This window comes from Pipra filicauda, unplaced genomic scaffold (genome assembly GCF_003945595.2).
Source record: "Pipra filicauda isolate LSUMZ 115617 unplaced genomic scaffold, ASM394559v2 scaffold90_size2875636_pilon, whole genome shotgun sequence".
NCBI lineage: Eukaryota > Metazoa > Chordata > Aves > Passeriformes > Pipridae > Pipra > Pipra filicauda.
This window is the reverse complement of record NW_024105098.1, coordinates 1,268,687-1,280,615: the sequence shown is the minus strand read 5'-3', so window position 1 is coordinate 1,280,615 and position 11,929 is coordinate 1,268,687. Positions and strand designations below refer to the sequence as shown.

General features: G+C 51.0%; 2 protein-coding genes across 2 annotated transcripts; one reads left to right on the top strand and one right to left on the bottom strand.

The window, feature by feature from the left end:
• Window positions 1-1,120: 1,120 nt before the first annotated feature.
• FBXO45 (F-box protein 45) lies at window positions 1,121-6,332 on the bottom strand. The gene is made up of 3 exons (XM_027724900.2): window positions 5,967-6,332; window positions 5,293-5,649; window positions 1,121-3,610 (listed from the first exon to the last, which is right to left on the bottom strand). The coding sequence occupies exons 1-3, from the start codon at window positions 6,234-6,236 to the stop codon at window positions 3,425-3,427; spliced, it is 813 nt and encodes a 270-aa protein (XP_027580701.1). The 5' UTR covers window positions 6,237-6,332; the 3' UTR covers window positions 1,121-3,424.
• Window positions 6,333-6,414: 82 nt separating this feature from the next.
• On the top strand, window positions 6,415-11,546 carry WDR53 (WD repeat domain 53). Its single transcript, XM_027724896.2, has 3 exons — window positions 6,415-6,436; window positions 7,345-7,836; window positions 10,294-11,546. The coding sequence occupies exons 2-3, from the start codon at window positions 7,360-7,362 to the stop codon at window positions 10,879-10,881; spliced, it is 1,065 nt and encodes a 354-aa protein (XP_027580697.2). The 5' UTR covers window positions 6,415-6,436; window positions 7,345-7,359; the 3' UTR covers window positions 10,882-11,546.
• The last annotated feature ends 383 nt before the right edge of the window (window positions 11,547-11,929 follow it).

Below are 11,929 nucleotides of genomic sequence, written 5' to 3'. Positions count from 1 at the left end.
GTCACCTGAAACAGGGGGCACAGAAACGACTGGGGTTTGCTGGGGGAAGGCACTGGGGGCTCTCGGAAATGCACACTCACTGCTGCGTTTTCAAGTGGGGAAAAACCCCACCCCTTTCCAGGAGATACCCCTACCAGGGTGAGTTTCCTGCTCCATCTTGATTTATCACTTCAGCCATCAGCACCTGAGAAGTCACACAAGTGGCTTTGGGCCAGCACGAGCTGCCACCAAGGCCCAGAACAGCCTCTGCCTCCAAACTAGTGGCCACACCAAGCTCCTCACCTCCTCAGAGAAGTGGGATGGGGGCAGATGACCAACTGCTCAGCTCCCAACACATTTCACAGCGCACTAAAATCACAAGGAATTCTGGGTTTTATTCAAATGATAGACAAAATGCTTGCTTATCCCGAAATCCTGGTGTCCTGCAGGATTCCAAAGCCAAGACCTGTGAATTTGACTGATTTCTGTTTGGGGGCCTGTGAACAATTTATATTCTCCCTGACCAAAGCAGTCAATCCCTTGTCAGGGTTAGAAAAATACCTCAAACAGCTGCTCAGCTGACCCTAAAGTACCTCAGGCTAAAAAAAAAGCAAATCCACCTTCTTGGCAAGCATCAAACCCCTCTGCTCCTGAAGGAGCTCACAGGGATGTCGGCCAAAATTTACTGCTTAAAAACAGATTCTTGATGCAGAAAGTTTGGGAAGTGCCTCAGAGCTCATAACACAGTCCCCTGCTTCTTCCTAAAAGCGCCATGAAATATTGAACTTCCATGGGGAAAGCTGAGGAAACAGTGGGAAGCTGACGTGGGAAGGAGGCCCCTGAACACAGCAGTGTGGCTGCAGCAGTGACCACACCACCCCAATCCAGAAGCCTCCAGCAGTCAGGAATGCCTTTTCCCCCAGTGCTGAGCTGTTTCAGAGGATGCAGTTTCCCAAGCACAGCTCAGACCACTGAGTTTCCAGTCCCTCATTAACCACTCACCAGACTCCATTCTCCAGCAGTCACACAGCAAATCCCAGTCCCAGCGCCTCCGTCCTCCTGGTGCACCAAACTGCAGCTCCCTTCTTCCCAGCTGGGGGATTCCACAGGTGCCATTCCAACAATCCACACCGACACATCCTTCTGAATGGTAGCAGAGTTTATTTTAATATTTTGTACAGCCAGCATTGGTCTCCAGGAATAAGTTATAATCTTACATAAGTGAGTCCACCCAAACCCACCCTTAAGGAATGTTCGACTTTCAGCATTTCTGATTTAGAGGGAAATTATTTAGAGGGAAATTATTTGGAGGGTAAGACGCAGTCTGAAGAATGGAAATCAATCTGAATTGGTGATTAAAACTCCTCGGAAGTTCTCAGGGTTTCCTTGCCTCTAACTGGATCATGGACAAGCACAGAGGTCACGTCTTTCAGGACTGCACTGAGAATACATTCATCCCGGGGACTATTCATTTTCCCAAATTGGACAGGGTTTTGTTTCCTTTATCCCCAACTCCACACCCCATGGTTCTGCTCTGCAGATACAGTCCAGTACAATCAAAGCTTTGTAACAGATTTGTCCTGGAGGCACTGGGATGCCCATCCCACCACAGCCTTTATTCAGCTGCTCTCACCACCACCTAAAACACCTCCTGGCTGAGGCAGGAGGACAGACCTCGACAGTGCCTTCCAGCAATGAACACACAAAACAAATAAATACTTTAAAATCCTTTAAATGGTAATGACTCACACAGTTCCAGTGCAGAACCTGGTGATCTACCAGGCAAAAAGCACTCCAAGGGCAAAGCCACACTCACCTCCTTGCACTGCTCTCCTTGAGGAATTGGGGGGGATGAGCAACAGGCTAAGGGGAATTCCTCCCTCTGCCATGCTCAGAGAGTTGCCAGTGTCTGACATTAAGCAACTGGCATTCTCCAGTGCAAGAAAAGCAAAAAAAAGAGGTTGTATAAACATTTCCTTCTCCTTCTTCCTCTCTGAAAAGCAGCTCTGAAACAGCTCAGGCAGCTCTGGGAAGCGCCAACCAGCACGAAACCAGTCATGGGACTCACAGCTTTACTGCCCCACGAGAGAGCCCTTCTGGGGCTCCCTACAGACCTTCCAGCCTCAGAGCAAAGTGGTTTCACCAGGGAGCCCCTCCTCACTACACCTGGAAGTTTCCCAGCCTGCACATACCAGCACACGGACACACCTGAGGGTCTGTACCTGGCTTTGAGAAAACCGGTGCAAGGGAAGAGCCCAAACATTGAACATGATCCAGAATCCCCACCAAAGGGCTGGTGAGAGTTTTACTCCTCCTGGGCAGGTGAATATTCGGGTACTGGGGGGATTTTATTTAATTAAAGAAAGGTTCAGCCAAGCCTTAAGGTCTTATAAAGCCATTTAAGCCAAAAACAAGGTCTGGATGCAGAAAGTCAATGCTCCTTCCTCGTTACCTCGAAACACTTCGCAGCAGTGATTAGAAAATGTAAGAATGCTTTTAAAAGTTGGTGGGTTTGATGTGGAAAGGAAGGCAAGCTCAGCGCTGTGCTGAGCCTTCCTTTCCCAAGGGGAGTGCAAGTTTGGTGAAAGGACACGTGTTGTGTTTCTTACAGAGGACAAGCCTGTCACAGAAGCCATGGAAACTGTCACAGGAAACGACCCAAAGTAGCACCATACTCCACAAGAGCATCCCCAAACACATTAGGATACAACAGAAGGGCACTGACATGAACGCTGGACACCTGCCCCAGGTGTGTGTTCTGATGTCACCGAGTGGGGTGATTTTTTTTCCCTTTGAGAAATTATGTTCCAGTTAGAATAAAGGCAAACCCTTTCTTTTAACTGTTCTTTTCAACGTGTTCTGTATATACAACCCTTAAAATACACTTAAAAATAGCTGCCCACGTGTTGTGTCGTTACACTGGAGAAGGGCAGTTACACAGACCCTGCCTCTCAGTACATTAAAAATTGGGAACACCCCCAGCAGCCCCGCTCTGCTCCGGCCCCCACGCTGGCCCCGAGGAGGGAAGGAAGGAAGGAACAAGCAGTTTGGAAATGGGAGTCTCTCACAAAACACACCACTTACAAATCTCGGAGTAATTTCCTCAAGCAGTTTTGTCTCAAGTCCTTTCTGAAATGTCTGAGGTCACACTGCCATCTTAGCAATGAAATCTGTTGCAACATGCATGTGTCAGCTTCCCACTCAACCAACTGCAGCCCTGAGGATTTTTTCTGGCCTGGTAGAAATAGGAAATGTAACACAATTCCTGATGTATGGCTGGTCCTCTGTTTCCAAACCCAGTGTGGTTCCCTCGATGGTTCTTGGACACACACCCACGCTTTTTTGTTGTTTTTTTTTTTCCTCTAATACACGTTTCCCTCTAACCAACATGCAGATTTCTCCTCCCAATCATCCACATCTTGACGTCCCAACGAAACAATCCACATCATCCATCCAGAGGTTTTCCCAGGTAGACCAAAGTCACTTCTGTGTTACCATACACAGCAGACACTGCTGGATACAGGCAAACTTTTGGCAGTCCTCTGAAGGCAACTCCCAGGAACTCATAGCCCCTCTCAAACGCTAATGTTTTGTCTTCCATGTCCAGGATAACTCGGATCCTTTCGCCTATCTGGAAACAGGGACAGGAGAAGTGGAATAAAAATAACACACAGAAAAGAGTCAGCATGTTCAGATGGAGATAAAAATAATGCAAAGTGCAACACAGCAGAGAATTTTAAAGCATGGCTTTCCTGCTTCTCGTGCTTGATTGCTTTAACGATGGGAATTTCCCAATTTCACTCAAATTCACCATGATCCTGAGTGCCTCTGAAGCAGGGCAGCCTGTACCCACCACCTGTTTATGATAATAAAGATGACCCTTCTCATACAAAGAGAGCTGTGAGAGCACTGAGAATGAGCACAGAGTGCCTGGTGCTCTGGAAACCTTGCCATGGCCTCCAAGATCCCTGAACTCGGTGTTCAGCTGCTGCTATTGCTGAGCAGGTTCTCCTTTGTTAGGAGCAATTTTAAAGACAATGCATTTTTTAAGAAAGGCAAGTGCCACCTACAAAAAAATCCCAGAATAGACCGATATGCAGGTGCTGTGGCTGAAAGAGGTGTTTCCTCACCGAGGCTGAGGGAAATTCCACTATAAAGGGTAAAATAACCATGAAAAACCGAGAGTATATACACACACGAGTGAAACCAACACGGATCTCAGCAGGAGACTCTGATCCAGGCAGGCACAGAGCTCCCTGGGTTATTTCAGACATCAATACAAGTCCCAGAGGGCAGCCACAAGCACAGCAGGCGCCACACAAACTCCTGACTCTTCTCCAACCAGCCCCAGTGCTGGGGATTTCTTCCAGCCAATACTGACACACTTTTGTCTTCCCTTTAAATATGTTTTCTATGAGCAGATCACTGCACATGTCCTAATAAACACAAAATACGCCAAAGGATTGCTGATTTTAACTTTCATATGAAATTCAGGAATATCAGATGCAAGTTGCTACACAGATCTTCACTCACAAGTGAAACATAAGCCAGTGCAAAGCCACAGCACTGGAGGCTGGACTAGATGATTTTTAGAGTCCCTTCCCACCCAAACCATTCCACGATTTCGTGATTATGAGATGGAAATGACAACGCATCCAGTTTAAGCAGTAACACGAGCAAACCCAGTAGTCAAAACGCAGCTGGGTGAGCAGGCAGAACGACAAAGACAAACACTTCCCTAAGGACAAAAAGGTGGGATAGCATTTGCTCTTTAATACCCTGAAGTTATCTGAACATCACGTCCCAGCCAAGGGATGTCACCCACGGGAAGGCAGCCAGCCAGCAAACGCAGCACTCAGCACTGCTGCAGGAAGACTCTTACCTAAGCACTAACCTCAGCTCACCCTGCCAGACAACAACAAAGGGGGAAAACAGCTCAGACACTCACCTTGCTGTGGGGCAAGTCACTGCTTCACGAGGCTACAACAGTCTTTTCAGCTTTTACTCCAAAAAGCAACACGGTGTCTGAGCAGACACGCACGGCACACGCTTCACGCTCAGCGTTTGAGATTAAAGTGTGGAAACAACCCAGGGTCAGGTGCACTGAACACCAGACAGGTGTAGCCTGTGGAAGCAGTAAACCAAGGGGGAAAGGGCTCACAAGGCAGAATCATCTGCCTTCTGCAGGGGAGGCACGGAGACCCTTAAGCGGGCATTTAGAAGCAATTCAGCAGCCAGCCAGGACACCCGAGGAACAGCCAGGACAGGGGAGGGACGGCCAGCACCCACCAGACCCGCGCCAAGCCCCCTCACCTGGTACTTGGGCGCGTTATTGCACTGGGGGAAGCTGCCGTTCACCTCCCCGTTATGCAGCAAGTTATTGTCCACCAGGTTCCAGCCCCAACTCTGGTCGTCGCTGCCCAGCAGGGCCACGTAGCCCTGGCACTGCATGGCCGCGCGCTTGGTGGCGATGCCGATGACGGCCACGGTGCCCAGCGGGCCCTCCCACCACACCTCCCAGGCGTGCCGGCCCTCGCTGAAGCCGATCTTGGTGCGCGCCCCGTCCGTGCTCTGCGCGATGGGGTTGCGGTGCAGCGTGAAGCCGTTTTTCTTGATGTAGACGTTCCTCGAGCAGTCGTTGGTGCTGAAGGCGTGGTGGAAGGCACGGACCTGGCGGAGAAGAAAAGGAGGGTGGTGGGGGAGATGGACGGGACTTGGAGCAGCCTGGTCTAGTGGAAGGTGTCCCTCCTGCCCGCGGCAGGGGCCGGGAACGAGATGAGCTTTCAACCCGAACGAGATGGGCTTTCAACCCTTCCAAGCCAAACCACTCTGTGGCTCTACGACATGAAACCCCGCAGTGTTTTCCAGCCCCCCCTTGGTTTCCGATGGCGAGTGGGCCGAGGGTCTGTGGGGGTGTCCCCGGGCGCCCGGGGGGGCGCTGGGCGGCTCTGGGGGGTGTCCCCGCGGGGCGAGGGTCCCGGCCTCACCTTGCCCTTGTAGGTGGGCACGTTGCAGAGGATGTCGGTGCGCAGGGCCTCCTCGGCCAGGCAGCGGGCGGCCAGGCTGCGCCACACCTCGCTGTTCTCGTCGCCGTGCAGGACGCGGTGCCACAGCTTGCAGACCAGCGCGCAGCTCCGCAGCTCCCGCAGCTCCAGGTACGAGAACACGAGCTCCAGCACCCGCCCCGGCAGCCGCCAGCCCGGCCCTCCCCACGCCGCCGCCCCGGGGCCGGGGCCGGGCCCGGGCCCCGCCGCCATCGCCCCCCTCCCCCCGCGCTCCCCTCGCCCGCCCGGTGTCGGCGGGGCCGGGGCCGCCGAGGCCTCACGGCGCCGCCATCTCGGCCGCGGGCACCGCCCCGCGCGTGCGCGGCGGGCGCGGGGCGGCCGCGAGGGGCGGGGGCGGCGACGGCGCGGAGGGAGCGGGGCTGAGGGAGCCGAGCGAGCCGAGCGGGGCTGAGGTGAGACCCGCACCCCGCGGAACCCCCGGGGACGGTCCCGGCGGCGCGGGGGGCGGCCCCAGGACCGGGCCTGCCGGGGCGGGGGGCTCGGGGCGGTCGGGACCAGCTACCGCGGGCGCGGAGGGTTGTGAGGGAGCGGCTCACGGGCGGATCGGCCCCCCCACGCGGCCCGCGGGAGAGGAAGGTGTCGGCCCTCTCTGTAGGTGTTACTTAATCGCTGAGACTGAAGTTTTACTGGTGCACTGAATGGGTGCTGGCTGCTCTTTAGACGTGTCCCGGCAAAAATCACGTGGAAAGCATAACATGGTAAAAAATACCCCAAACGAAAATAAGCCGTTTATTGCCCAGTAACGCGATAAACCCACGGACGGCAGCGAAGCGGCTTCTGGGCTGTCACACGAGCCCCACGTTGCCTGTGCTCTGCCCTGCCATTAACTCTCCTTTCCCCACAGTGTCCCAGCCCCTCCAACGCTTATTATGCTTTTGTGTCACTCTTTTTTTTTTTTTTCCCTCCCTCACTTAGCTTTCTGCTGATGTCCCGTAAGCAGTGCTGTGGCACAGGCTGTGAGCAGTCACGCCAGGGAAGGGTGAGCTGGGCGAGCTCCATGGGCGTGCTCTGAGACCCAGTTAAACGTGTTGCAACCCTTGCAACTAACCTGCCTTAAACTGGTAATGCTGCTTTTAAAAGGATCGTAGAGTCATTGTGTCCTTTAGGTTGGAGAAGACCTGCCAGCACCTGGTGTTGCTGCTGTTTGAGCCAAAGCTCCACGTGGGTACTGAGCTATGCCTGCTTTACCCGGACACTGAAGTTTCAAGTACTTTGCAGGATGATCCTGTTTCTTGATAAGTTTCTGCTGTAATGTGACCAACAACCGGCTCAATTCAGGGTTTTTTTTTGTTTGTTTCAGAGGTGTCCCCAAAGCATGGCAGTCAGATGGACTGGTGGACATTCCTCCTCTGTCCTGTGCCTGACTGTGAGCGCAGAGGGGCTGGTGGTGTCCGGCGCGGAGCGCGGGGAGCTGGCGCTGTGGGATGGGGGAGGCTCTCCAGCGGGACAGCTCCGGCTCCCAGGGGAGGAGGACGTGACCTCCGTGGTGTTCTCCGCCCGCCGCCCCAGCACCCTGTACACCTCTCACGGAGAAACCATCAGCGTGCTGGATGTCCGGGCCCTCCAGGAGCCCCTGGAGCGCTTCCACGTGAACGAGGAGGAGATCAACTGCCTCTCTGTGAACGACACTGACAGCTTCCTGGCCGCGGCAGATGACTCGGGGGCCATAAAGGTTGTGGACTTGGAAAGCAAGAAAGCCATACGGTCCCTGAGACACTCCAACATCTGCTCCTCTGTTGCCTTCCGACCTCAGCGGCCTCAAAGCCTGGTTTCCTGTGGACTGGACATGCAGGTGATTTGCATACACACGTAGATGGTTATTAGTGAAGTGAAACAGTAACAACCCACCTGTCGTAGTGAGGCACCCACAGACTTTCACTGAAAGTGAAGGTGTCCAGCCTGCAGTCACTGGGAAGCTCCATCACTATTCAAAAGTAGTTTTGGCCCAAAAACCAAGTGTCAAGGCTGTTTGTGCCATTTTCTACTCAGCAGTTCCTCTCCCTGTTTTTATCTTCCTCAATATTTACAATCCAAAAGTGAGCGGGGTGGGAGGAAATCAGAATACAGTGCAAAGCTCCTTTACTACAGCGTCTTTCCAAGTGGAGCATATCACTAAGGACAAGTCATTTTTACAGCTCATCCTTTGTTCTGATTGATCTCTTGGAAGCATGAAATGTTCTTTGCCTTTTACACTTCTCTGTCCTCGTCAAGAGGAAACTTTGTCCTTTGCATTCTGAGAACCATGCTAGGAGTTAAGTTCAGAGCCTGACACCCAGAACACGTTTTTCAGTAATTTCTTTCCAGTGGTTGAGATCTGACCACATTCCTGGTTTAGCCCGAGATGGAAACTGTCACTTCTCAAAGGTTTCTGTGGTTCCAGCGTGTCAGGGTGAAGTTTGTTTGACAGCACTGAACAGTTTCACTCTGTGTTCTTGAAACTGAAGCACATCTCAAACCCATTAGAGCAAATACATGCTGGTAGTTAGGATAAATGGTAATTTTCCACATTAAATTCCTGATGATAGATCTAGTCTGAGAGGAGTAAATGCTCGGTGCCTTAGCTGGCTTAACTCAGGACCCTAAAATGCAGATTCACAAGCCTGGAAGCTTTTTATCAGAATTGTAAGCATTTATATACCACCAGGTGCAAGTGAGCTGGTTATTTTTTTTGTGACTTTTTAGTATTAGTTTCTTTTATTGTAGCTCAGCAAGCCGGGTTTTAGGTGAAAGTCAATATCCCAAAAGAGTTGGAATTCATTAGCGTGTTTTTATATAGTGAAAAGAGCATTTTTCTGCATCGAGGCTGCCTTTAAGGTGCATCATTTCCCAAAGGGGAGCTGAGCTGCAGAGCTCTGGAATGCTGTGCTGCAGCATGTCTTTGGACAAGTTATGAGCTCCACGAGCATCAAAACATGTTCTGGATTCACACGTCAAACCCTGGGGGAAGCCGTGGCTGGTAAGAACTGAAATTTAGGTTGCTGCAGTTCTTTCAGGAGTTCCAAGGAAGCAGGGAAAATGCCACGAGGACAGAAAATACTTAGCCTGCAGGAAACCTGTCAGCAGTTGGTGGATTTATCAGGCTGTTGCAGTGCTGTCCGTGATGGAAAAAGGAGTATTTTCTGTAAGCATCACCCAGCCTCTCTGATTTACAAATCACAGTTGTTGTGGAAAGTTTTCCCTTTCATCCATAGCAAAGTAGTTTTAATGCAGCAGCAAGAGCAGTCACTGAAACAGGAAGGTGACAGGAAATGATGTGTTGCAGATGTTTTAGCGTGACTTGGATTCCAGAAACGCAGAGCCAGGGTGACAGCTCCTTTGTGGCCCAAATTTAAAGACTTCTGGTGATTACTGCTGGTGATTACTACTGGTGATTGACTGCTGAAGGAATATTTTTATCAACAACAAATTAAAGCTTAGCTTTATGAAGCAAACAGCACACCAGTGCTGCATTAGACTGAGTTGTGCTTCTGGCTCTGTTGGCCTTGAAAATGCTTATTGTCAATTCATATCCTATGAAAGTCTTGAGAGAATTATTTTTAATTGGCTCAGTATAAATCTGTAGTGCTTGAACTGCTGTATGAGACCCGGGATTCGTGTGAAGGCACAGTTATCACTTCAGAGGGGGCTTGGGGGTGGGGTGGCATTTGAAAAGCAAGACTGAAAGCACAACCTCCCCCCCATCTCTTCAGGAAAAGCACACCCTACTCGATAGCACAAACCAGATCTACTCACTGGATATAAAAAGAAATACAAATACACCTGTTTAAAAATGAGAGCCTAAACTGCTGTTTGCATTTTGCTGTCCCATTTTTCAGACACATTCATGGAGATGATTATTTTAGGGCAAGTGTGTAGCAGAGACAAAAATCCAGAATGATACCGATTTCTATTCACTGCGAGTGTTTCCATGTCCCTCCTTCTCAATAATTGATGTGCAGTACGTCAGGATTGCTATTGCTGGGATAAATGCAGAGGCTTTTAGAGCAGTGTTTGCATCCCCTTCGTGGTCTAAAGGTCTGAGTCATTGACTGCAGAGTATGGCGGTGGGGGTTTGGAGACCAGGCTGGAAAGATTTGCCATATTTATCAGGGCATCTTCAGCCCCTCCTCACCGCACACCCTACACCTCTCGCACTCATGCACAGCCTTTGCTCTGCTAGAACAAGAAGTGTGGTGGTTTATTTTTACTGCTAAAGATCTGATTTTGTGTGAAATGGACAAATCATTGATTCGTCCTGGTTTTTTTCCAGGTCATGCTGTGGAACCTGCAGAAAGCTCGCCCCTTGTGGACCACAAACCTGCAGGAGTGTGGCCTGGAGGACGACAGCCCACAGTCAGCCGGGCAGTTCTTCAACCCGCCGCTCGCACATTCCCTGTCCGTCGCCTCCTGCGGAAACGTCTTTGGCTGCGGAGCTCAGGACGGTAAAGTCAGAATATTCCGAGTCACTGGTGTCAAGTTTGAACGTGAGCTGGAGTTCCAGGGGCACAGCTTGGGAGTCTCCCAGGTCCTCTTTATGCCAGAGGCGTACTGGTTGTTGTCTGGAGGAAACGACGGGAAAGTCCTGCTCTGGGATGTCGGCAGCGAGGTTGGGAAGCAGCAGAAAAGTCCAGCAAAATCTCTGCTGAGGAAGAAGGCCCAAGCACCTGCTTCCAGCAGGAAAAATGGGAAGCTCAACAAAGTGTCCTCAAGTGAACAGGCTGGAGTTGTGCCAAAGCTCACCATCGAGCACGAAGAGAAGGTGAACTGGCTCTCGTGCGCAGAGATCAAAGGCTCCAGGAGGGTGTTGGTCGCTGACCAGAGCAGCTCTGTGTCGGTGTATCCCTTGCCAGAACTGTAAATACCCAGGTGTTTACAGACATTGGGGGGGCAGAACCACTCCTCAGAGCCAGTTACATCCACTGACAGTGACCTGGCCGGTGAACCCCCATGTCCCTTGGAAGGGGAAGGGATTTGCTGTGCACTCGTGGTGTCCCTGGCCTCGTGCTGGTTCTCTGTGGCTCTTGTGTTCACAGCTGCCATCTCCTGCAGGGTTGGCAGTTTGCTGCTTGAATTAAGTGAAACGGGTCTTTACATTTAGGGGATATCAGTCCATGACTAAGCTGATGTAATTAAGGCTGGAAGAGGAATTCAGCACTGAGGGGACGCCCCAATGCTGAGTGAGGGTGCTGAGCAGTGACAGGGCTGTCGCTGGCTGTGCTCTGTGGGGTTTGCACTGTTGCAGTGCTCCGTGTGACTCTCCCCATGAAGCTGTAGCCCAGTAGGCTTAAACCAGCTGTAGTGGAATCTATTTTCCATCATTCTGTCAGCATCTGCATGTAAGACTAGAGAAGCATCAATTAATGAGTAAATAAAATGAGTTTCCCTGTTGTTGCCAATTGGTTTGCTGCAGTAAAGGAGGGAGTAGGGGAACTGTTAACACCTGTTTGATGGCTCAGCTGTCAGTTGTTTATCCCAGGGAAAAAGAACTATTACACTTAAATAAATGCCTTCTCTCTCACTGTTCCCCTGTGCTTAGACTCACTCTAATATTGCCAAACTCGCACAAAATTGTGTCAAAAAGTGTATTATACCCTTGTCACAGGGGGAATATGAAGAGCCAAAGGCATGGCTTCTCCTTACCTAAATACTTCGTCTTCCCAAAGCTTTGGAAACACAATGAGCAGAACTTGGCTTGCTAGAAGCATCTCTTCATTTGCAAATTGAAGGTAGGAAGAACTAAGTGGGAATGCTGCAGCTCTTGACATGTTCAGTTCGTGCTGGATTTCCCATGGAATGGGCAAATAATTTAAAAAAGAGGGTTTTTTCTCCCCAACCTGTCCTTTACCTGTCACAGAACTGAATTCCTGGTGCTGGCTGAGGACCTGCTGCACTGATGGGGAGTTTGT